General features: G+C 54.6%; 7 protein-coding genes and 1 non-coding gene across 8 annotated transcripts; 4 read left to right on the forward strand and 4 right to left on the reverse strand.

Annotated features, from left to right (window-relative positions):
• Nucleotides 1-2,268: 2,268 nt before the first annotated feature.
• EV422DRAFT_t121 lies at nt 2,269-2,339 on the forward strand. The gene has a single exon. It is a non-coding gene; the product is annotated as a tRNA-Gly (tRNA).
• Nucleotides 2,340-4,628: 2,289 nt separating this feature from the next.
• On the reverse strand, nt 4,629-7,735 carry EV422DRAFT_509077 (uncharacterized protein; the record flags this gene model as incomplete). The annotated part of the gene is made up of 6 exons (XM_053068812.1): nt 4,629-4,917; nt 5,035-5,629; nt 5,715-6,206; nt 6,300-6,754; nt 6,828-6,923; nt 7,026-7,735. 6 exons carry the CDS (start codon nt 7,733-7,735, stop codon nt 4,629-4,631), a joined length of 2,637 nt encoding a protein of 878 aa, XP_052922206.1.
• A 1,414-nt stretch (nt 7,736-9,149) lies between these two features.
• EV422DRAFT_570859 (uncharacterized protein) lies at nt 9,150-10,445 on the forward strand (the record flags this gene model as incomplete). The annotated part of the gene is made up of 4 exons (XM_053072927.1): nt 9,150-9,692; nt 9,764-9,931; nt 10,012-10,340; nt 10,424-10,445. 4 exons carry the CDS (start codon nt 9,150-9,152, stop codon nt 10,443-10,445), a joined length of 1,062 nt encoding a protein of 353 aa, XP_052922207.1.
• Nucleotides 10,446-11,136: 691 nt separating this feature from the next.
• EV422DRAFT_509079 (uncharacterized protein) lies at nt 11,137-13,242 on the reverse strand (the record flags this gene model as incomplete). Its single annotated transcript, XM_053068813.1, has 3 exons — nt 11,137-12,226; nt 12,328-12,535; nt 12,633-13,242. The coding sequence occupies 3 exons, from the start codon at nt 13,240-13,242 to the stop codon at nt 11,137-11,139; spliced, it is 1,908 nt and encodes a 635-aa protein (XP_052922208.1).
• A 1,178-nt stretch (nt 13,243-14,420) lies between these two features.
• On the reverse strand, nt 14,421-16,657 carry EV422DRAFT_509080 (UNC-like C-terminal-domain-containing protein; the record flags this gene model as incomplete). Its single annotated transcript, XM_053068814.1, has 4 exons — nt 14,421-14,944; nt 15,050-16,129; nt 16,209-16,337; nt 16,408-16,657. 4 exons carry the CDS (start codon nt 16,655-16,657, stop codon nt 14,421-14,423), a joined length of 1,983 nt encoding a protein of 660 aa, XP_052922209.1.
• Nucleotides 16,658-17,817: 1,160 nt separating this feature from the next.
• EV422DRAFT_228476 (uncharacterized protein) lies at nt 17,818-19,758 on the reverse strand. The gene is made up of 7 exons (XM_053065535.1): nt 19,718-19,758; nt 19,510-19,619; nt 19,305-19,437; nt 18,776-18,877; nt 18,452-18,719; nt 18,180-18,337; nt 17,818-18,067 (listed from the first exon to the last, which is right to left on the reverse strand). The coding sequence occupies exons 2-7, from the start codon at nt 19,521-19,523 to the stop codon at nt 18,032-18,034; spliced, it is 711 nt and encodes a 236-aa protein (XP_052922210.1). The 5' UTR covers nt 19,524-19,619; nt 19,718-19,758; the 3' UTR covers nt 17,818-18,031.
• Nucleotides 19,759-19,982: 224 nt separating this feature from the next.
• EV422DRAFT_542067 (uncharacterized protein) lies at nt 19,983-22,287 on the forward strand. The gene is made up of 4 exons (XM_053071245.1): nt 19,983-20,452; nt 20,554-20,605; nt 20,803-20,884; nt 20,972-22,287. Exons 1-4 carry the CDS (start codon nt 20,320-20,322, stop codon nt 22,232-22,234), a joined length of 1,530 nt encoding a protein of 509 aa, XP_052922211.1. The 5' UTR covers nt 19,983-20,319; the 3' UTR covers nt 22,235-22,287.
• Nucleotides 22,288-22,610: 323 nt separating this feature from the next.
• EV422DRAFT_542074 (Fcf2 pre-rRNA processing-domain-containing protein) lies at nt 22,611-23,721 on the forward strand. Its single transcript, XM_053071246.1, has 4 exons — nt 22,611-22,720; nt 22,785-23,085; nt 23,131-23,319; nt 23,387-23,721. The coding sequence occupies exons 1-4, from the start codon at nt 22,638-22,640 to the stop codon at nt 23,582-23,584; spliced, it is 771 nt and encodes a 256-aa protein (XP_052922212.1). The 5' UTR covers nt 22,611-22,637; the 3' UTR covers nt 23,585-23,721.
• The last annotated feature ends 351 nt before the right edge of the window (nt 23,722-24,072 follow it).

Here is a 24,072-nt window from a genome sequence, read left to right on the forward strand (position 1 = left end):
GTCTTCAAGAATGGGAAGTGCGTACACGATAAGATACCTCCCCCCTGGAAACGCATCCGTGACGAAAAGCATCTTTTTTTCGTGTGTCTAAGATCGATTTGGAACGACGCCCTGTATGATGAAGCTGCAGATGTGTATCGCCCTCGAGCAGAAAAAGGATACAGGGGTCCGACCCAGATATGCTTGGACGCATTGGCCTACTTGTGAAGCCTAGCGCGGACCTACACCGTATGCCAAGGATGAGCATCGAAATCACACCGGGATGCCCTAAAATATGGCGAAATTCCTAGTGTGAGTTTTGAGACGAGCCGCCCGTTCCGGAACCTTTTGGATGAGTGGAAAACGAGAGCAGCGAACAGTTTCACGTCTGATGTTCTTCTGTTGGACGACAATCATACACGGGATCAACTTCTGAGAAGCGTCAGGATCACTATGACTGGGATGTACGAGTGCTTTGCCGCATACAAGATCCCCATTGACGGTGTTTTCGGGCTGCCCATATCTTCAAAGAGAATGTGGAACGAGACGAATGCAGGCCCCCTCTGCTCCCATTAACATGCAAGATGGACCTGTGGGCCAATGGGAAGATATCAAAGCTCAAAGTTGCTACGTCTCGTCAGCGAAAAAAAAGTCAGAAGCACACCTCTCCGTGTTCGTTGACAAGCAGCAAGATGATGCTCATCGACTGTGGACACCACCACCAGGCCCCAAGAGATCCGCTCCCGCCGCAGACGCTTGCATGGCGAGCATATGACGAAAGTTGGTGCCCGCGTCAAGATCCGAATGCTCACCCTCTTCCCTGGGCGGACAGCATCTCCCACTCGAGCGAAGCCACTACAGCGCCTGGACCCTAAACTACGAAGCCTTCTACGGCGAATTTGGAGGAGACGAGAAGGATTGCCGCATGCAGCTTCGTCACTATGCTGCAAACATCTTAGGATTATGCTCTCGTTGTGCACCGTCATGCCAAATGGATGGCGTCCAGGAATACCATATTGATCGGAATGACCGCGATCACGACAAAGGTGCATGTCAGAGCCATCTTGACTCATCAATGGACAGGAGGGGCGTTCAAGACAACGAGTCGGTATGGTCGATGCCACATTTGACCAGAGTTGCGGATTGTAACCCATTGGGTTGCTGCAAACTGCGAATCTCCAAAGAGTGACGAGTCAGTGTCTCGTCCGGGCAACGAAAAAGATCTGAGAGATTCACTTCGCGGAACGACGGCAGCCACAAATTGAACCGTTCGAGGCGGTTAACTTGAAAGGAAAGTTTCGGTTCGGTCGAAAGTCACGGGCACCCATCGATTTCGAAACCCCACTTCCCACCATTTTGCGGGGCGAGACGTCAATCGACGCTCCCATCCTCATTTTGAGGACCGCTCATCGGCTACTATCACCAGGTATGCTCATTGCCGCTCCCGTTCACTGCGCCCGTGGCGATTAACGCGAGCCTGACGACCTGCTATCCATCGCGACTTGGTCGAAATCGTCCATGGACCCTGGGTCGGAGTTATGACCAGAGACAGTGCATTATTTCGCAAAGGGGCCCGCCATAAGCGAATTGTGAAATCATGAGATCATTCGACAGTGAAAATCATGACGAATGATAAAGGGAGGCGGGCACGAAACTCGACGAGGATCGGCACTCAATATGGGTCCGTTTCGGGGGTCGAAGGGGCGGGATAAGCTAACCTGATGGTGGAGACAGCCCGTCCGTACCCCGCAATGCCTCCGAGGCGCCTTCGGTGCATTCGGACCGCAGAACGTCGACTCGCTATCCTAACATCGTCGCTCAGCCCTCATACCCATCGCGCACGAGCACTGTTCAACCAGCACCAAGATGAGAAGGCATTCTACGGTACATTCATCCCGTCGCCGCGACATCAGGCGTTCGGTGCACCGCAGACCGCCTGGGAGAGGACGCAGTCGTCGTGATACGAACGGAGTCGCGCTCTGCGGCGACCGCTGTGTGAAGACCATCTCGCAGCTGCCGTTGAACAACCGAGCTAAACCTACTTCAACCGGGAACGTATACGAGGCATCGAAAAGCGAATGCGACTCATCAACTCGAATTCACGCAAATCTGTAGAACGGGTCATCTTGTCGGATTGTCCGCGAGCATATCGTTCGTGTTTTGTTCGATTTAATCTGGAATTGGTTCTGGAGGCACATTCAGTACTGTCCTGCTGTAAAACGACTTGTAGCGGTACAGTACTGGATGTATCTTTTCACACTGATTGAGGGCAACGTACAAATATCGAATGCAATGGTGGTTTAGTGGCATAATTACCGCCTGCCACGCGGTAGACCCGAGTTCGATTCTCGGCCATTGCAAATCATATCTGAAATATTCTTCGTTCGAGTGTTGAACATTGGGGCGGGCCCAGGAAACTTATACCTCCTCATTTGATGCTGCCTTTGACATTTTGCTCCACTTTGCCATTGTTGGGAGCGATCGCTGTTGTTTTGTGGCTTTTCAAATTGTTCAACCTCCCCATGCTATTGTCGCACAATTCAACCTCGCCATGTGTGGAACCCCTCTGCGTTCTCATCAGGCTCTGTGCAGAGTGTGTGAAATCGGTCGAAGTGTGAAAACGACCTCTTCCCACGTCCGTTTCCTCTTTATTGGCAACTTCTCTTCGTAAGTTATTCATGCCACTGGCATCTCGCTACAGTGGCTCCAGCGACAGAGAAGGTGCTTCATAAGGGAAGTGATGCTCCTGTTGTGGCAGCAGATGGATGTTACGGTTACGTACTCGGCCGTTGCAGCCCGTGAATGAGGACACAGGTTACGATCCCTGGGGTATCAGGGTATGGTTGAGGACCGGAGGAGGAGCGGGGATGAACTGGACGTTCTCTCTGCTTGTTCATGCAGGAGTTGGTAAGGATCAATTCCATGTAATCATTTTCCCCATCGGTGTTGGCCCCGAGGACGAGGAGATAGTAGTTGGACCCGGGGGTATGCTCGCAGGCGCCGGAGATTGTGGCACAGATCCTCTCGCTGCTCATCCAGGAGGAGAGCGCATCCAGCTTGTATTCGTGATTTGTCTCCGTTCAGCGTCAGATAAATGTGGGTCTTTCCTGAGCCACAGCCATAACGGGGGATCGAAAGTGAACCACCTGGTCTGTCTGTCGTCGCCCCTTGCTTTATCATCGTTGTTGTTTGGTGGTGGTTGTTTGTGTCCCTCGTCGTTCGTCCCCTTGTCGTTTTGGGATTTTTGTTCTGGTCGCTTGTTGTTGCGCTGCTGCTGCTGCTGCGAGTTTTTTTCTTGGTCTCGTGCCGCCAGTGGAACTACGACGGGCTTCCTTGGCAACATCAGCTTCGTCACCTTCATCTCTCCATCAACCACCACGCGAAATGGGACGAGGAGCTGGTTCGCCATTCACAGACACTCAAGGCGATGCTTGAGGGGCGGGTGAAACTTCTAGCCTTATGCTTGAGCATGTTTTGGGCTCACATGAGGTTCATTGGATGACTACATGACAAATTACAGCTCTACTTGTCTCTTCCTTGTCGCTGTTGCGCATCCTGCCGTCGTTGTTCTTGACAACTACACGACAAAACAAGATGGCTTCGTTGTTGGGAATATATTTTCATACTTGCTCTGCGGGGGAAAATGCACTGGAAGGCACACGAGTGTTCGTCTCGTATTTGCGTTCTCCTCTGCGCTTAATGATCGGGGTCGGAACAACCCCCCCCCCCTTCCCCCTTCATTTCGCGCACTTATTCCAAGCAAGTTCCGGCGGGGGTCGCGGAAGGACGGGACGAATCCGGAGTGCGATAAAATCTAGCCAGGGGGCCTTTGATGTGAAATCAGCATGCATTCCCGTGGTGTGGACCCCATCGCCAACAGAGGACGTCTCACACTCGACGCGTGCGAACAGCTTACATAAGCAGCACCTCGACGCGTCGTCCGACAACTCGTTCGAACGTCCGCGTCCTTCTGATCGTTCCGTGAAAAGAAAGAAAGCCGGCAGGGCAGACAACACAACCTCGATGCCAAAGCCAAGAAGAAACCCGTGAAACACTCCCCTTTCGCCTCTCCACAAACTCAAGTGGGCAAAGCAGCACAGCTGGTCTCGAACACATGGAAGGGGTTGCTTACCCATACGGTGCAACGCACGGCCTGCAATTTGAGTGAGCCACATGGCACACGCTCGTTGGTGAACGGGGTGTGGAAATATATACATACATATCCCTGCATTTGTTGCTGTAGCAGTTGGGAGAAGGCGGCTTGGTGTGCACCATAGTCTCCGCACACCGACGTATTCGTTTCAGAATCGATGGAACCCGCAAAGGGCCAGTTCGCACCCATCGCACACCCCCTCCTCCCCCCGCTATCACCCCACACCCAAGATATATGCGCCACGGCAAAATAAGGAACGTATTCGATTATGTCCAACATACGGAGCTGGCCAACCCCCCCCCTTCCCCCCCCCTCCCACCAAAAAAAACACAAAAAGATCAAGTCGCGAAACCTCTCACCCTAACCTACAAACAAAAACTTTACATATTGAACAACGGTGCAAAACCCACTCGTGAAGGGGTATATACAGGTCCCAGGTATCCAAAAAGTCCACGTCGGCCCGACTCCCATTCACGCCCCACTCACACCCCGTCCATCACCGCATCCGCGCGCTTGACGGCTCCTCCCCGTTCACGCGCGCGCCCCTCTCCCAACACCGCCCCAGCGCGTCCTGCAAATCTCTAATCCCCACGGGCTTGGTCACGTAATCGCGCATCCCGCATTCCAGACAGCGCGCGCGGGATTCGGTGGATGCGTTGGCGGAGAGACCTATTATTTGTGGGATGATTGTCGGGTGTTGTTGTTGTTGTTGTTGTTGTTGTATTGAGTCATGCAGGGTGGTGAAGAAGGCCAGGAGGGTTTCAGTGGCTTTGAAGCCGTCCATTCTAGAACAAAAAACAAGAGGTTTAGTCGGTGGGTGTGCCAAAATAAAATAGAATTCAGAAAGCGTGAGAGATGGAAAGATGGGGATGGTGTGTATGGTAACGCATGATTTTACTCACACAGGCATCTGCAAATCCGTAAACACCACCTCAAACGGCAGATCCGGCCCCTGTTGCATATACCTGCCCGCAACAACCCTAACCATCTCCTCGCCATCCCTCACCCACGCCACATCGCCGTACCCCAATTTCGCAAACATGCTCAACACCATGCGCGCGTTCACGGGGTTGTCTTCCGCGACCAGGATCCGGAACGGGAGGCGGGTGGAGAGGTGCGGGTCCCAGTGGCGGTGGTACGGTTGTTCGCTTGGCGAGTCGGCGGGGGGTGTGAGGGGTGGCGCGTTTGTGGGATTGGATTCCAGGAACACGCTGCGGGTGGTGTGCATGTACCCCTGCTCATGTGAGGTGGTCATCGACCCCGCCGGTGTATTTGACAGACCACCACCCCCGTGCGCAGGGGCGAACGGCACGCTGAAACAGATCGTCGTCCCCCCACCCACGATGCTGCTCTCGACCCAGATCCGCCCGTGCATGAGGAGCACGAGATGCTGCGCGATGGCGAGGCCGAGGCCGGAGCCGCGGTGGTTGAGGTGGGCGGTGGCGGCGAGCTGGGTGAAGGGGCGGAATAGGGCGGGGATTTGGTGGGTGGGTATACCTGGCGCGGAAATCAATCGGAAAGTAAGCGCGGGGGGCGGACTCTCTGAGGATACACACAGGGGGATGATATCCCCACTACCTACCGCATCCGGTATCCTTCACGCTAAACTTGACAACCAAGGGCGATACACCTCCACCTCCACCTCCACCTCCGTCCCCATCCGACATCGGTATGCCACCTTTCTCAACAGCAACACCCACCTCCACCCTCCCACCCCCGCCACAAAACTTAACCGCATTCCCCACCAAATTCACCACAATCTGCTTCACCCGCGTCTCATCGCCCATCACCCAGTGCGGCACATCCTCCGCAATCGCCCAGTTCACATCCACCTGTTCTGCATCACCCGTCAGTCGTGCTGGCAGAGGCCGCACGAGGTTCGCCGCGTCGTTGAGGAGGGCGGGCAGGTTTAAGGATTGGTGGGCGAGTGTGAAACACCCGGCCTCGATTTTGCTGAGGTCGAGAGTGTTGTTGATGACGCGGAGGAGGTGTTGGCCTGCGGTGTGGATGGTCGTGATGTAGTCAAGTTGGGTGGGTGTGAGGGGGTGCGTGTCCAGTAGCAGTTCCGACATGCCTGCGGGGCCCCCACCAAAACAAGAAAAAGGGGGGTCGGTTGATTGTGACGACGCAAGGGGGTGTAGTTTTCACAGGGGACACAGTGACTGACCTAAACAAGCATTCATCGGCGTGCGAATCTCATGGCTCATATGATTCAAAAACTGCGTCTTCTCCCTGCTCGCCAGATCCGCCTGTTCCCTCGCCTCCCGCAACCCATCCTCCATCAACCCCCTCTTCAGCTCCGCGCCCACGCGTTCCGCAAACACCCGCATGCCCAACTTGATATACTCCAACTCCTCCCCGTCGACCGCCTCATCGGGATCCCGCACATCCATGAGGCCGATGTTCCCGATGAAGCCGCCCGTCTCCGTGTCGTTGATCGCGAGGGCGATGTAGACTTTTGGCGGCGGGGAGAGGAGCTGGAAGAAGGGGAAGTCGGGGTAGAGGGAGGAGAGGGCGGTGGGGATGTGCACGGTGGGGGATTTGAAGGTGAGGTAGCAGGGGCTGCCGTGGGAGGCGTAGGGGACGGAGGCGAAGGCGGGGTTGACGCCGGTTTTGCGGTCCCTGTGTGCGGGTGAAGGGCGGGGGGAGTTAGATGATGTGAGGGGAGAGATTTGAGGAGGGGATGGGGCTCTACCAGAAGGACATGACGCGGAGCATTTTGTGGTGTCCGTCTGCGTCGACGCCGCCGGAGGGGATGGCGGCGGCTATGAAGGCGTATTCGAAGTTTGACCTGTTTTCAGATGGGGGAACTGAGTGATTAGGGTAGTGGCCCTACATTTTGGGCAATGGCCGCACTTTATCCGAGAAGGAGATGGCAAACGATCATACACACCAAGCGCCTAGATTCTGCAATGCAATATCAAAAAACCCCTTCCCAATCGCCGAGCATGCGCCCTCAAACATCCCCTTGAACCGCGCCCTCAACTCCCTCGGGCCCCTATTCTTCGGCAGCTCACAGAAACTGCTAGCGCTCGACACTCTCGACAGCGTGCGGGCCGTTATCATCCCGTCCTCACACGACGACGATGCGCTCAGCGGCCGCGACGGCGGGGAGAGGGTCACGATCGTTTCAGGCGGTGTATAATGGAACACGAGCATCATGCCCGGGCGGCACGTTGACTCGCCTCCCTCGGCAGGAGCGGGGTAGATGTATTCCAACGCGTGGGCCTCGACGGCGGCTGTGAAGGCCGACCCGTCTTTGCGGCGGCATGCTATGTGTGTTGTTCCTGGGGGCACGCGGATGGTTTCGGCGCGGTGGAGGGTGGAGGCGAGGATGTCGTTGAAGCGGGCGAGGAGCCAGGCGACTGCGCTGTCCGTTGTTGATGTGGTTGATGTTGTTGCTGTGCCGAGGATGTGTGCGAGCACGCCCGGACCGAGGGCTTCGAGTTCGTCTTCTTCATAGCCGAAGAGGGCTGCAGCTTGCGGGTTGGAGTCGGAAATTAGGAGCTGGTCGGCGTGAACTGCTTTGCGTTGGGTTGGTGTCGGTGCTGGTGAGCAGGCGAGGGCGGTGGTGGCGTCGCTGATGGCAAGGCGATGGGGCATCAACACCACGACGGGGTTGGCATTTGTGTTGATTAGGAACTTGAGCAGCGAACGATCTCGAGCTGGATAACAGGAGACTGCATGAGATCCAAGTTCGGGATGAGGAGGCGGAAAGAAAAGGGGATTCCGTGCTCACTAGAAAGATATGCCTGCGACGTGCAAAAACTGCCCATCACCGCTCCCATATTCACATTCAGCTTCCCGGCTGCAGCAGCCGCCCCGTTAACCCCGCCAGTCTTTTGTTCACCCATCAGCTCTCAAATTAGTTCCGTTTGATAAAGGTGGCTCGTTTTCGATGTAATCAAGACAAATATAACTTGCGAAATCCGAACGCAGAAAAGTATCGCTTCAGAAGAGTTCAAAACTTTGAAAGTGTCGAACGAATAGTTGAATATCAAAGTGCCACCGGTATTGTAAACAGTGTGCAGTAGGGGTGCAGAGGACCTCTGTCGTATCTTGAACCCCAACGTTTGCCGTCATGCAGTCACAAAACAATCGGGACACCTGTTGGCAGAGCTTTGCGGAGACTGACTGAGTGTGTTTACCAAGTCGAAGGCTATCGTCACGAGGCTAGCGCATCTCAGCGCCGACATAATGGACTCCGTTCGGAGGTTGCTTAGTAAGCTTCTCTATTTTTCCTTCTCGAGTGTATAAACAACAGATAACCCTAGCTTCCCTTTCCTTGTCCCCTTATCTCTTTTGAGCGATCGAGTGCTATGCCTGAAGGCTACGGTAGGGAGGGATGGGATGGCTCGAAGAAGATGGACTAGCTATCGGGAGCGCAGAGCGCATTTAGGACCTAATGTCCAGGGAAACCCGTAAACCCATAAAATATGTGTTGATCGAGCCGTAGAAGGCGATGTTGATGAACAGACCGGTGTATGCGGCGAATGCGGCGTCGGAGGAGGTGCTTAGTGCGGTGGGTGATGAGGTGGGATACTAAGCAACCTCCTCCTCGTCCATAGCCTCTAGAGGAGTGCGTTCCTCGTCCAGAGCAGACAGTACGTCTCCAGTACGTTTTGCGCGCCAGGCTAACCCTAACCCCAAGCCCCCTGCGGCCTAAACGCTCCTAACGGTCCTTCCCGTCGGCCAGCCTCCCCACAAGTTCCCAGATGCCTCAAAAGAACAGAGCACGTTTGGAGATACAGCAGGCATACTCCGACCCCTGCCAATTCACGTCTCGCTTGCCAATCTCCATTGAGGATTCATCCAAGTTCCACACCGAGTCAGTCGATCCGCGGCCCACTTGGAGTGCCATTTCCGGGGCTTTGTATTAGGTTCACTGCTTGACGCTTGTTCCCCACCCCTTTTCTCTACGAGAAAGAAGGGAGTCCTCGGTGACGTTGACCACACTCTACCTCACCATATTCGGCAGAGCTGAACGAAGCCAAAAGAGGCCCCCAACACTGCTAAAATGTATATGCCCATCGACCTATCAGGCCACGGGCAACTCACAGCGGTCCCGCCCGGAACGGCTATGGAGCAGATATCCCGAATATGGGCAACCGATCTGCCACCGCCCGCTCCCCAGGGGGTGGGCCAGATGGTCCCTGCAGCAGGGGTAGCCTTCCCAATGGTGGGAATTGTAGAGTCAGACGTTGGGGATGGGCAGGCCTTGCAGACTCCAATACCGTCAGCCCCAGCGGTGGGGCCAGGAGCAGAAGTTGTGGGAGTTGGGCAGGCTTTGCAGACACAAACACCGATTTTGCAGACTGAAACACCGAATGCCCCACCAATGGTGCGAGTTGTAGCACCAGACAGTGCGGTTGATCATGCCTCGCAGACGCAAACACCGATTATCCCACCGGAAGGAGGGATCAAGAGGACATTGTCGGAGTTCCTTGCAGACCGACGCAATGTCACAGATGTGAGCACGACGGCGCCATCGAGCTACCCCGTGAACACAGTTGCAAAACGAAAGCCCTTGCCTACGAAGACGTCGCAGAAAAAAAAAAGGGTGTAGCAGCACTTCCACAACCGGGCATTCGTAATAGTAAGAATCTGACGGGCCCTGGGCGGCCACTTCAGGCCACGGAGCCGAGTGAGCCTACTTTCAAGCGGGCTCGCCCGGCAAGTCTTACATCGATAGATATCAGGAACGACAATATGGTATCTGTTCCGCCCACCGCTGTGAGCGGGGCAGCTGCAAATAAGGCGTCTTCTAGCAACTCGCAAGCGGCCGACAACTATACAAAGGTACATACAAAGCTTTTTTGTCCGGTCTTGCAGCGAGAGGTCTCGATTTGAGTATTACCCCTTCAATGAAACCGAAACAGCAGCAGAAAGCCGCGAAACTAGCAAAAATGGCCACCATCGAACCGCCGTACCTTCATAACCAAGAATACGCCTATGTGTCCAAACGGCTAGGGCAACAGGAGCAGAAAGGACGGGCCAAACACAAGAAATTGAAAAAGAAAGCAGTGGATGAGGATCTCTGGGTCGTTGAACGTATCCTCGCCGTACGGCAGGCATCAGATGATGTGGATGACGAGCCGATGCACCCGGGAGACCTCGCCGGTCCGAAGGTTGACAAGGAGTATCTGATCAAGTGGGATGGGTACGGGCATGACCAGAACACATGGGAGCCAGAGGAGCATATTGGACCGTACGTTGTGAAAGCGTTTTGGGCGCGGAGAGAACGGGCGAAGAGGCGGGTTGAGATGGCTTTTGCCGTCGTCTTGTGGGTAGTGAGATTGAGAAGGCGGGTTGAGAGGCCGATGAACATGGAAACAACACCATCTACATGATAGCTAGGCGACCTTCTGCACGAGATCGGACATAGGCTGCCTGTCATCGTACGCCGTCATATCTGCCCTGTACGATGAAACCTCGGAAATCTCTACCCGTAAAGCTATTTTGAATCTGCAACTCCGCACACTGTTGGGCCGAGAGACGCAAGCTCCAAGTTGTGCGGGTTAGGGTTATATAAGACCAGCGACGGTACCCCCATTTTCTATACCTTTTTTTCTAAAAACAATCCACAGGGCGCGAGAGCGTCGTGTACTTATTCTTGTATGCATACATACGTACATACATACATCGAGACGAAAACACAGAACATTATAAACGACAACGAGGTATCTGGAGGCTAAAAAATACAGTGAGAGAAGTGGAGGAGAAACCAGGCATGTTCGAAAACCTACAACCATATACAAAACCACCTCAATGGTGGGAACATTAGAAGAGGGAAAGGGATACCGTACATACAACGCGGGTGGGTAGACAACGCCGCGCCAAAGAGAGGAGAGAAAACGAAGAAGACCAGAAGGAGGAGGACGAAGAGGTGTACATGTACAGGTGTGAAGGAGCATTAGTCGTACAGAGCCGAAAAGACAGGCGAGAAAAAGGGAAACCAAAGATAGACACTGGCGTAAGGCAAGCCTACCCAACGAAAACACGCATCACCCACTCCCAAGCTCCGGTAAATCCCTCAAAACCCTCTCCCTCACACTCTCACCAAGGTCCGGCAACAAGCTTGCAAGCAGAGCCCTCAAGCGCGAGTTCTCATCCTCATCCCCCTCCCTCAACGGCATATTCACCGCTCCTCCTCGTGCCGATGTTGGCACCGCGGGCACCGAGGTTTTGGTAAGGCTGTCGTTAGTGTTTCGTCGACTGGGGCCGCCGCGACGCGGGTTGACTTGGGTTTTGTTGCGGTGGAGGTTTGTTGTTGATGTGGAGGGCGGGAGGAGTGCGGGGGATGATGATGGGGCTGAAGCTGGGGTGTCGATTTCCATGGCGGGGGTATCGGTGTTGCTGTTATCGGGTTGCGGTTCGCGCGTCGGTCGGACGAGAGTCGTGCTCCAGGAGAGGCGTCGGGGGCCGGGGAAGGTCGAGTCGTCTAGCAGTAGGGGTTCGTCTGCTTGTTGATTTTCGGCATTGCTAGGATGTTCTGCGGGGGGAGCGATGAGTTCCGGGACCAGGATTGCGGCGGCGGAGTCGGTGTCGATGTCCATGGGCACGGGGGGTATGAACGAGCTTTTCCGCGGCGGGGCTGTGAATTTGACGTGTGGCATCTCCTCCTTGATGGCAGGCGATTCGGGTTCGGCAGCGTCGGCGTCGTCTGCCAGTGCGTCCAGGTCATGCGCAGTGACTCTCGCAATGGGACACTCAGCCTCCTGCAAGATCCGCTTCACATTCTCATCCACATCTTTTTTCAAAACTCTGCCACTCGCCGCTTCGATTTCCTCGATAGTAGTGCCAGCGTGGGTATCTCCACCACCACCGCTCAGCGCCATCCAAGCATTTTCCTCGTCGGCGACGTTTGCGTCGAGATTGGCGACTTGTCTGCACATGGGGCAAAGGAACATGCCGCCGGAGCCGAGAAGGGGCGTGACGCATTTGTAGTGGAAGCAGTGGGAGCAGGGTGCGAGGAAAAGGGATTGGAGTGGGGAGAGGTTGTTGAGGCAGATGCAGCATTCGGAGGTGGGTATATCGGATGAACTTGCGGAGGGGTTCATTGCAGTTATTAGGTTCTCCAATGCGCCTTTGAGTCTGTTGTTCGAATATCAGAGAGAGGACGTATGAGTATGCGTACGGACATCCGCCAACTGTAAAGAAAAACGCTGGCAGCGCTCATACAGTCCCCAACATACCTTCGTGGATCAACAATCTTCGGCGGTCCAGCCTTCACAGTGATGAATATCTTGAACATCACACACTTGTAGATCTCCTCAGCGCGACCTTGATAGTCAACGCCCAATTGCACAACATCCCCGTTCTTCAGCACATATGGAGACGACTCACTCCCGCTATTGCTGAGCCGCAGCCGGTTCAGAAACGTGCCGGACGACGACCCAATGTCTAGATGCCGGTGGGAAAGTCGGAGAATGGTGTCATGAGGATGACTGTATCGCCCACTAACACATACTAACAGACTCTCGAAAGAAATCTCACTCACCGCGAAAGTACAGCTTTCCGTCCTTTCCCACCCACATCTCCGCATGCGTTCGGGACACGACCTTGGATCGAAACGCAACGAATTCCGCCTTCCGCTTGATCGTCTTTGTGCGCGAGACACCCGAGCGGGACGGCACGGACGATTCCCTGCTCTTCGATTTGGTCCGGTGGCCGCCGCGGGTATTCCTGTCTTCGCCAGGCTGTGCCTCCTCCTCATCCATCATCATCTCGTCGAGATATTGCGCAACGGACGGGTTATCGACGGCAAACTCCATCTCCTCAACCCCGTTAGCGACATTATGGGCCCTGTCACCTCGGCGAGTCTTTTGTCTGGTCAGGGACTGCGATAAGGAATTTTCTCCCACGCTGCTGGAATGGCGGTCGACCTTCCGACCTATCCGCACGATGCTTCCCGGGACGAGGTCCTTTTCGACGGGCGAGAACGAGAAGGCAGTGTAGCTGTGCAGGAGCGAACGGCCAAAGGGGCCTGTGGGTTGGTGGGGCCGGTCCGAATGTGGGAATAATTGCACTCGAACGGTTAATTGTGATTGTGATCTGTCCCCACTGCCGACTGTTCGAGAGCTTGTTGCGCTGCCGGAGCGCTCGTCCATGCGAGGAGGCGATGCTCGGCGCAGATAGGAGGAGGACGGAGCTGATGTGCCCAGCATCTTCCCGGTGGTTTATTGGGTTTTGCTGGGAGTCGGTATGGCACAGTTCTTGGCGACGTTTTCCGTGACGTGAGCCTCGATGACTGTCAGTACGCAACGCAAGGAAGGAGGAGACTCCTACAGACTCTCGCTGTCTCTGCTTTTTTTTTCTTGCTCTCAGCACCGCACACCAGCACACGGAGAGGAGCGTCCTCGTCGTCGTCGCCCTGTCTCGCACGCCGTCAAACGTATTCACAGTACGCAAAATGCGTGCCTGCCTTGTGTACTGAACACGATAATGTGTGCAACCCAAGCAGGGGGGCCGTGCGTCATGTTTAAGCACCGCAGCCAGCAATAACTTAGGGTTAGGGTTACAGCCTTCGCGCGAACTACTGTAGGTGGGGTTAGGGTTAGGGTTAGGTTAGGGTAACGTGGCTCGGAATAGCGTCTTCTTGAAGGGTTAAGTTCCACTCAGCCTATAGGTGAAATCCTGCACTTGTCCACCAATGTTCCCGTATTTCCAGTATCGACCAACGAAACGATGAAGTCATCTGCAGAGATCCACGCCGAAGTGCTGTAAGTCTGACATGCTGATGAAACGGTCGAACGCGTACCACTCGGACCTCGCAAGAGTGGAGTCTAGGTTGTCTCAGGAGTCGAGGTTATTGTGATTCCAAAGGAAGACTTGGGGCTACTTTGCGAAAAGCGCCGCGATTGGATAAGCACCCTTGCAATGCGTTTGACAGTTTCGCTGGCTGTGAAGTGACCCAGTTCCCACCACAGGATATGATTATACATGTTGCGCAAGCTCTATTGATATTGCTTTTGCATTTTTCCATGCCTTCTGATCCCTATCGCACTGCAGCAATCCCATCAAAAAATGTTTCCATCCCGGCATCAATATTTGAATTTCAGGGTGTGTTGGGCCTCTGATGTGCGTCTGTGTGCATGTCAGGTTTCCGACGCGTTCTCGAAGTTTGTCTGTCGTTGTCGGCGTCGTTAACGGTGAACGGTGAAGGTAGGTGCGGTGTACGCGCGCAGCTCGTCTTTCCTCGCAACTAGCAAAGGTGGCGGCGTCCCACAATCCATAAGCATCGGCGAACTCGTCCCTGCGCCGGCTCATGTAACAGCCAGCCACCGCTTCAAACCCCGGCTCCAACATCCGCACTTCCATCCCGCAGCACGTCCCCAACCGCTCCCTCCTCCTCCTTCGCCTTCTCCAACCCCCTACCTCCCACCGGCTCACCATGCACCCTGACCCGATAAACACAAGTCCACTCCTCATGTCCCCAGTTCCCCTTCACTTTCACCATCACCGCCGGCACGGCCACACCCGTCCTCTCCAAAACCCCCTTTAAGGCCTCAACCACCGTCCCCGGAACCGCAAACGTGGCCGTCGCAGAAACATGCGGGTTGAATTCCGCGGTGAGGAGGTGTAGGCGCGGCGGTGGGGTGGTGGCGTTGGTGTCGATATCGGTGTTTGTTGCGTTGGCGGCTGCGGCGGTTTGGAAGGTGCTGGAGGGGTTGTAGATGGCGTACAGTTCGAAATGCCGGAGGGCGGAGATGGATTCGTGAGAGGTCCAGGATTCTTTGGGCGCGTGTTCGATAGTGAGGGCGGTGGGGATGATGGGACGGATGAGTTGGATTCCGAATTGACCGATGCTGCCTATGAGCGGAACCGAAACTTATCAGTGAGGGATGCCAGACAATTAATCACACCCGACCGAGAGAGAATGATCTATTCCCACTCCAGAGAGCATATTCTCCTCACCTTTCATAGGCCAACAATTCCCCGGCTGCGTCTCCGGCTGCAACAACATCATCGGATCCTTCCCTGGCTTCCTCTTAAACCCGACCAAATCCAAAAACGGCGTCCCAAAGCCCACCGAGTACGTCATGGATGTCAACTTCGGTATAATCCTACCCCCGCCGCTTCCCAGCGCGTAGTCCGGTGGGAGGAGGTCTTCGCTGTGGCGGCGTGGGTTGCTAGCAGCTTTATCGATGACTTCTGCGAGGTCGGAGACTCGTTGCGCGAGGCGGGTGTAGTCGTCGCGGAGGTAGAGGATGTCGTGGTCGATTTTTGTGTTGATGGTTCTCTCGGTCGCGGTTAGCTCTTCTCGCCACTCGTCCCGCACAGAGTCGATCTTGGTCTCTAAGCGGTTTGCGTTGGTCTCCACAGACGACAGCTTCATTCCATGGTCGTCAACCTGAGTCGCAAGTTCTGCTCGCTTCTCCTCTGCAGCCTCCAACTCCCTCCGCACGCGGTCCTGGTCCTCATCCCGCGCCTGCCGAATCTCATCCCATCTCTGATCGTGCTCCGCCTGTTTTCGCTCCACAGCCCGCACATTATCCACAACGTTCTCAATAATGCGTTTCTGATCCGCGACAACCGTGGCAAGCCCCTCATGCTGTGTCTTCAGCCCATCATGCTTCGTTTCCAGACCTTGAACATTCTTCTCCAACCCATCATGCCGCGTTTCCATCTCCTGAACCCTTGTCTCCAACACCTCAACGCTCCCCTGCACGCGCTCAATCCCACCACTCAACCTCTGATACTCCTGCCCAACCCTCTCCCACTCCTGATCCAAAACCTGCTCCCTTGGCGGCAGCGGCAGCGGCAGCGATGGCTTCGTATCAACCACCGGCACCCGAACATAATGCCTCTCCCCCCTCGACGGCTGATACTCCCTTAGGAAATAAAACAGTGTGGAAACGATGAGGAAGACGACGATGAGTTTCAGCGCCGCGCGACGTTTGTACATCCATTTCCAGGGCAGAAGCGCTATTCTCCACAGGAGTCCCAGGATGCTTGCGAAGCCGTCGAAGAGGGTTGTTAGCGGGTGCGGTTGTTCTGTATGCGTGTGAAGAGAAAACACATCAGATCTATGTACCCCCCAACTGCAGCAGTGATGGCTATGCCCGGAACGCACCTATGATGGTATCCTCAGCCGACACCTCGATATTGCTGAATATATCGTCCGCAGGGTCAAACCTGAACGCTGTGTGGTTACTCCCCGTCGATCCCGCCTTTCGGAACGCCGGTGTCACCGGTGTCTTGACTGCCATTCCAAAAGCCCCAATCAATATCCCTCTTCTTTCCCCCGTTATCAAGATCACACCCACACATACCAGGCATTGGACTCCCGACATTAACGTTCTCCTCATTCCCCTCATTCCCCTCCCCAACATCCGTAAAGACACTCGAGGCCCTGCTACTTGTCCCGCGCCGCCTAGCGGACTTGCCCGTGCCGGAGTTGCTGTAGTCGACGCGGGTAATACGGGCGCGGAGGGAGCGGGAGGGGGTTTGCAGGGCGTTGTTGACGGGTGAGGGTGAGGGACGCGTGGTGTTCGTCATTCTGTTGGTGGCGTCGCTGATCATGCCGGTGCTCTGCCGTTTGCTTGCTATCTGAAGGGGTGTATATGTTGGTATGTTGTCTGCGCTTCTCCTGCAATGTGGTGGGTGTTCAATGTTAGAGGTGCTCGGCAGAGCATGTTCGGCGTGAAAAGGGACGCGTTGTTCAAAGCAAAGACCCCAAGGGCAGAAGGGCTGTCTCTCTGAGCAGCGTCATGCGCTTGCGGAGGTTGATGCTGATGGATTTCTAAATTCTTCAAATATAAACTCCTGCAGAAGTGCTCACTGCAAGAGGGTGATCTCAACCCAGGACAATCCTTGGCCTTCATCGATGATGCATGCACATAGCTGTACAACGGAGTGGGTGGTTAGCAGGGGTCGGGGCCAGGGTCGGGGTTCGCTCTGTCGCCCGCGCTCTCTTTCGGAGAAGGAGAAGGAGGCATCCCCGACAAGGGTGGAGCATTGCGTCGTCAATACAAAGAGGAAAATCTAAGGGTAAGCTTTATGACCAACTTGAACTGGGTATCATGGTGCCATCACCTCATTGTTTCCTACGCTAGCCATGAACAAGCGGAAACGAGATGACAAAGAACGAGACAACGAAGAGAACACAGCAGTGGCTGGAGGTTGGTGTCCATCTCATTGAACTAAGCGGTGGCCGTTCATTGGAAAGCTACGCTACCGCCGTAGGCTGGTATGGTGTGGTGTGGTACCAACGCATTACCCAGAGACAACCATTCCGTCAACCATTCCGCCGGAGTCTTTTTGACATTGAGACGACTTGCATGAGGACGTGTGGGCGAGGTCAGAGGCTCACGTTGATTCAATGCAAAAACATCACTCTTTTTTTTGGTAGAGGGCAAAACGTGGCCCGAACATCTCGGATCATTTGGGGTTGTATCAATCCTTCTCCTAGTGTCCGTTTCCGTGTAGCATTATCCCTCATTATTTTCTGCCGTTTGCACATACCGTAGATCTCGGTCTGCCTACTCTCTTCATCATTTCTTGCAATCTTTGTATATGTAGTTCTGTTTTATATCAGAAAACTTTGGGGTTTCATGTCGGAAACTTCTAGTGTGCACAACTAAAGGTTGGGAGATTCTGACACCAATTGTCGGATGGATTCACCCCAACGGCACCGCCGCCGATCGGCCCGCCCTCGCAAAGCAATTGGAACCGCCATCTATCCGCGCTTGGGCCATCGACCGAAGGGTTGTTGTTTGCCCGCTCATCCTCTGGCATTTCATCTGCACATCCAACACGCTGAAAGGCATCGACATGGGGCATGTAATTGCCGACCAACGCGAAGTCCTTGAGCGCGGCGTCGTATGTCGAGATTCCACCAACGAGGAGATTGTTGTCAGATGCCCCGTCCTCTTTCTCGAGTTCGAACATCGGGTGTCACATCGGCACAGGCGGGAACAAGTCATGTCGGTTCTGCGAAGTTGATAGACGATTAGACAATGCAGTAGCACTCGCGGCTTACGTTCAGCCAGGACCACCGAGGACATGTGACGGGACCGAGACCCAGCTACTGGAGTATGCATACCTTGCAGGCCATTACGGATTCAAGCGGCAGATAGAGGACATTCAAGTGGCGACCGGCATCAAATGCCAAATGCAAGAACGGCTCTTTGCAATTGAACTCTTCGACTTTGCGGGTGGGCGTCGTCATACCGAACAGCAGGTCGAGGCGCATCTCACTTGCTGACGGAGGGCAATGTGTCAATGCATACGTCACCGCTGACACGCATCCGCGGACAGTGGATGGAAAGCTTTTCGGGGGTGGGGGACTCGAACATCTTCGGGATCGCGACTCACCTCGATTTGCCCGGGTCCCTGATGCCGTGACCGGTGTGATTTGCTCATTGAGAGGGCTAAGCAAACCTTTGCGAGTGAAGACTGCATCGCGCCGTCGGCTGCAGATCTCGTCGAAACATGCAATCCTTTGTGGATTATTTAGACGACATCTGCAGGTAGCCTTCGGGTTTCGATCCAGATCTTTTTCAAAGGCTCCCATTCTTCTCCTCGAGAGGCCCCGAACATCCCCTCTGACATCGTCTTCCAGAACGAGATCATTGAAGGGCGGCTGAATTTGAATTCCACTCTAGAAAATGTTGGGAGGAGAACAAGCCGATCACATACCCGCTGGTGAATGAGCTTACGGCAGTCATGACTTTGTAAATGCAACGTAGCATTCCCCTGGTCATCGCCCATGGCAGAAGAATCTCTTGGGGTTGGTGGTTTCTTCAATCACAGAGTCAAGGAGTTCGATTAGTTCTCGCGGCCCAACTGGCAGCGGACCCACAATTTCGATCTTATTCAACGTCTGTGGGGTTAAGCCGAACGATGTATCGGCGAGGAAATCATTCGACGTCCCGGTAAACACTATGCGACAGGTAATGTATTCCCCTGCTACAAACGATTCCGGTCAAGGAACCGAAAGCCTGTTGAATGAACAGGCGTGTTGATTAGTCTGCAAACGCCGCTAACAGCGGGAAGAGCAGGAAGACATTGACCTACCCGGAGAACACTATTGATAGACTCAAGCCCGCCTTGGATTTCCGCCATAATCAAACACCGCAGTTGGGAGGTGGACGGGACGGAGGCCGCCGGTGGAGGTCATGAGGGGGGCTGCAAGTAGGGGCTATGAGGGTGTGTGAGGTTGGCGTACCTTGTGGAGTTGGGGTAGATAGCTTGGATGGGATCTATTGTGTGTGCGGTATTTAGTGGCTTCTTTTTTCGCAGCGTTCGCTCGCATTGATTGCTTAGTAGCTCTGATGACCCTCCGGTGTACTGTACGTATTCTAGTTTGCAACATATGGATCATAGATGGATCATAGATATCGATGACACGGAGCGTGGGCATTCCTGCCTACATCAGAGGTCGCATTGACCTGACCTGACTTCCACTTCCTGAAGGGTGACACCGTTGCGGATTCCTTCCACATCATTGTACCTCTGCCTTAGGCGTCGCCGATGATGGCAACTTGTAATCAAACACCAGAATGGCGTCAGAGAATCGGGTTTATTTGAGTTTCGAGGGAGGAAACCATCGGTCGGGAGGGACACACTCGAGGAACTTACCCCTGCGGCAGACGTGCTATGGTGCGTTCATGATCGTCGGTGGGCTCAGTTTGCTAATAGCGGACAAGGCCACCAAACCTCCGGACGAAGGCGACCATTTTATCCTCGACGTCTCCAAATGACAAGTCTCCTTGCGGTACGGCGCTGATTCTTTTGTCGCCGTGAAGTCCATCTGCAGATGTCGGGCTGGCAATACGGTGTCTGTGAACAAGAATTGGTTGAATACTTTCTGTCCTTTCTCGTGGGAAAAGGGCTGAAAAGGGGGAGTGAGAGAAGAACCGCCTCCCGCACGCGAAGCGAAGGAGTTCGGCCGCCGCCATCTTCCATCTCCACAGACGCTCCTATCAGCTCTTTTACACCCACTGCCACTCCCACTCGGTGCTATTCGCTGTCGTCGTGCTTGCTGCCGTCTTCGCTAGCTGTGCTCTCCAGCACCCACCCGTCAACCCGGTCACCGTTAACGTCTGCGTCATCGCCGCTTGCAAATTCCCACCGAAACTCCATCATCTCCCATAAAAGGAGAACCACGATAACCACTAGCGCAGCATCCCGCCGTACCACACCATCATCTCCCACCACATACCCGACGAAATTTCCAAAGGATGGACATCGACAAACTGAAAAACTACGTGGACGTGTACAAAATCACGTCCATGGTGAATAAAGTCAAGAACGCCGTCTACAACTACACGGAGTTTGAGATTAAAGTCAGGGATGCGACTAATAATGAGCCTTGTATGTGTGATGAAAATCTGGAGGGGTTGCGTTTGATGCGGGAGTTTTGGGAGGGACGGGCTGTCAACTGACTTTTCGCGTATTGTTGTTGTGTTTCTTAGGGGGTGCTAGTTCCACGCTGATGCAGGAGATTGCTGCTGGAACGCATCATTAGTGAGTAATGTTCAATTAACGGCTCTTGGGATGTTGACATAGGGATGGAGGGATGGGGTGGGTGTGATGGATAGCAGAGGGCCACGAAAACCTCCTTCGCGGCGCAAGAATGCTCAATCCATCCCTCGTCGTGCCCTGGTCTGCGAACATTTTGTTCTCCATTTGCTCTTCCTGACCTATCACTCTGAATTTTGTAGCACGCATTTCAACGAGATTATGGACACCATGTACAGTCGCTTTCAGGAAAAGACTGGATCCGAGTGGAGGCAAATTTACAAGGTATATATCCACGGTTTTGGTCGACCGAGTCAACTTCATGACCCCAAAAGAAAGGAAAATCCCAACGCTCCCTCCCGCACCCAATAGTCCCTCCAACTCCTCGACTACCTGATCAAGAACGGCGCCGAGCGGGTCATCGACGCCGCGCGCGAACGCGTCTACGACCTCAAAGCCCTGCGCAACTTTCACTTTGTCGACGAAAAGGGCAAAGATCAAGGCATCAACATCCGGCACCGCGCCAAAGAGATCCTTGAATTGCTGAACGACAACGAACGTATCAAATCCGAGCGGAAGAAGGCGAAGGAGAATAAACAGAAATACACGGGGATGGCGTCCAACTCGTCGTACAGTTACGGGTCCGGTGGTGAGGGTGGGGGTGGGTCGGGTAGCCGCTATGGCGGGTTTGGATCGGACAGCTACGGCGGCTCCGGAGGCGGTGGTGGGCCGAGCTATGGAGGTGGAGGGTACGGCCGCGATGACGCGTATGATAGCCGCGGCGGGTTCCGAGACGAGGACGAGAGAGGCGATTCGGGGAGGAACTCGGATACCTCAAAGTACGATGCGCCCGCCGCGCCTGCCCCCATCGTCGCGGCACCCAAACCGGCCCCTGTGGTTGATTTGCTGGATATGGGGAACAGCGATTGGACTGCTGCACCCGCCCCCACAAACAAAAGCCCGGCAACCGCCACCGCCGCGGCCCTCGACGACGATTTCGCAGACTTCCAATCCGCTCCGATCGTCAACTCCCAGAAACCCGCCGGTGCCGCGTTCAGCAGCACGATTACAAACAACAACGTCCCGTCCCTTTCTGCCTTTCCCACCACCAACAACAACACACAACAACAACAGGGATTCGCAGCCTTCCCTGCCCCCTCACAGGGTTTCGCCGCCTTCGGAACCGCCCCTACCCCTCAAAAACCGGCTCAAACGGGCCTAGACCTCCTCGGCGGCTTCGGCTCCTCCACCGCCACCCACCCCAATTTCAACGCCTTCTCATCCCTCTCCCCCACCACAAACCAAAACAACAACAACTTCCTCCCAACCCCCACGAAAAATAACAGCAGCACCCCCAACACATCAGGAGACCCCTTCTCAACCCTCGTCTCCCTAGACCCGAACGCCCTCTCCGGGGTTGGCAAACGCGCCGAGCATACCGGGCCGAGCTTGAATGCTATTGGAAGGGATAGTAACAGTAATGTTTATGCGCCGCCGACAGTGGGTGGGTTTGCCGCTTTTGGGGGGCCACAGGGGCAGGGACAGCAGGGGTTTTTTGGGCAGGGGCAGGGACAGCAGCAGCAGCAGCAGCAGCAGCAAGGGCAGGGGTATAGTAACCAGGGGTTGTTGTTTTAGATGGGTGGTGGTGGGAAGGTATGGGGCTGTTGGCGAGGACAGGAAGTCACGGGGACTGAACGGGGGCTGATGATGAGACGTCCCGGTCCCCGCGTCCTCGCGTTGCGCATACCCTCCCACTCTGTGTTCTTTACAATCTCGTAGAGTAACTTATGCTGTACCCCGCTTCGGCGGTGAATGGGTCGGTGTTTTGGGGCAGCCTGTGGCTGTTTTTACTGTGGGTTCCAATAGAGTTGTTCTTTGCCCATACTGTACTGTATATTCACTGTCGGGTAACGAGATCGGTCACGTGCGGGTTAAATGTTGAACACTCGTTCTTATGTGGTTCTTATGCCCACTTTCTCCCTTCGCAACTTCTCCGACGCTCACCAACGAAGCATTTCCAGCAAGCTTCCCCATCATCATGACGCTCGCAGCTGACCTCGACCTCGACTCTCTACTGGAGAAGGCTACCCGTGCTCTTCAAGAGCGCCAGGCTGCCGTCATGTAAGCACGCAAGTGATGTTTTACAAAGGGACACAAGAACCCGTTGACCTCATTCCACTTGCAGCTCCCTCCAAATAGAAAACGAAAAGAACGCCTTAGAAACCGTCAAACTCGACCCAGGGATCCAGCGGAAAGATATTGTCTACCTCGACAACAATGATAAACGAAGGGGTCCTGTCCGCCTCAACTTGGAGAAGGCGGTGGTGATAGAAACCGAAGTGGAGAAGGACAGCGCAGGAAAGCCGAAAGACCCTGTTGCGCTGTGCAGGCAGAAGGTGCAGAATGGGCCCGAGAAACTGGTGGTTCAGGCAGCACTGGAGACCCTGCCACCAGCTTTGGATTGGGATGCGAAGAAGAAGAAGGCGGTAGGTTATGAACCTCTCGTCGTCTGAGAACGAATGATGTATGAGGATGCTTATTCTTGGGCGCTCCACCAGATGACAAGGGAGACCTCTGGACCGAAATGGTTTGACATGCCCGCGCCGGAACTGACGGACGAGATCAAACGCGACCTTCATATTCTCAAATCCCGTTCGGTGCTGGACCCAAAACGGCATTACAAGAAGGGCACCCTGAACAACCCGCCAAAGTTCTTCCAGGTAAGAGCTTCTGTTTCTCTACCACTTCAAGACCCTAGCTACTTTCGCTAAACATATACCATCTCAGATGGGAACAATCATCCAAGGCCCCACTGAATTCTACTCCAGCCGAATGACGCGCAAAGAACGCCGGGACAACATCGTGGAGGAATTGATGGCCGACACGGACTCGCGAGCATATTTCAAGCGCAAGTTCTTAGGCATCCAGGAGGAGAAGGACCAGTTCACAAAGAAGGGATGGAAGAGGCGGAAGGAGCGGAAGTAATGATAAAGGTGCTTTGGAGACGTCGTTGTGCGTATAGATATAGAGTAAATTATTCGTAGGCAATTCAGCGGGGTCCAGTTGGAGTAGAATCAGTGTACATAGTAAGAATAGGATGTGCTCCGGTCGCAGCTCCCAATTTATTCAGCGCAACAAATGGCTCGTCGGTCGAGGAGGAGCTTCCCCGATACCATGGTGCACACAAACTGTTGCAGGGCCTTGTCCGAAAGCGCCGGTCCACCTCAGACGCGCCCGTCCTTCATCTGAAGCAATACGAAACACGCGCGTCCTTCCCAGATTCCTTCGCGCAATCCACTCTTTCACTCTTTCAAGGACGAAACGCATCTCACGCCAGTCTTACGATGAATGGCCAGACGGAGAAGCAGGTTGATTCACAGGAGGGTATCAGACTTATTTAAGCCTGCGCAATGCGGACCCACACGTGATGGAACGCTCTCTCGCTGCTCCTGCTGCTGCCGCACGCTGGCTGC

The sequence above is a fragment of the Fimicolochytrium jonesii genome (assembly GCF_025526975.1).
Source record: "Fimicolochytrium jonesii strain JEL569 chromosome Unknown EV422scaffold_29, whole genome shotgun sequence".
NCBI classification, from domain to species: Eukaryota; Fungi; Chytridiomycota; class Chytridiomycetes; order Spizellomycetales; family Powellomycetaceae; genus Fimicolochytrium; species Fimicolochytrium jonesii.

Bases quoted from the DNA above. Each gene is read 5' to 3' on its own strand.
- EV422DRAFT_228476 (XM_053065535.1), bottom strand. The intron at 18,878-19,304 runs GTACGCCAACCT...CTGTGATTGAAG, and splicing joins ATCTACCCCAACTCCACAAG to AAACCACCAACCCCAAGAGA. The intron at 18,338-18,451 runs GTGAGTCGCGAT...GCCCTCCGTCAG, and splicing joins AGGGACCCGGGCAAATCGAG to CAAGTGAGATGCGCCTCGAC.
- EV422DRAFT_542067 (XM_053071245.1), top strand. From the start codon at position 20,320: ATGGACATCGACAAACTGAAAAACTACGTGGACGTGTACAAAATCACG. The intron at 20,453-20,553 runs GTATGTGTGATG...TGTGTTTCTTAG, and splicing joins TGCGACTAATAATGAGCCTT to GGGGTGCTAGTTCCACGCTG. The intron at 20,606-20,802 runs GTGAGTAATGTT...TGAATTTTGTAG, and splicing joins GCTGCTGGAACGCATCATTA to CACGCATTTCAACGAGATTA.
- EV422DRAFT_542074 (XM_053071246.1), top strand. From the start codon at position 22,638: ATGACGCTCGCAGCTGACCTCGACCTCGACTCTCTACTGGAGAAGGCT. The intron at 23,086-23,130 runs GTAGGTTATGAA...ATGATGTATGAG, and splicing joins ATGCGAAGAAGAAGAAGGCG to GATGCTTATTCTTGGGCGCT. The intron at 23,320-23,386 runs GTAAGAGCTTCT...ATACCATCTCAG, and splicing joins ACCCGCCAAAGTTCTTCCAG to ATGGGAACAATCATCCAAGG.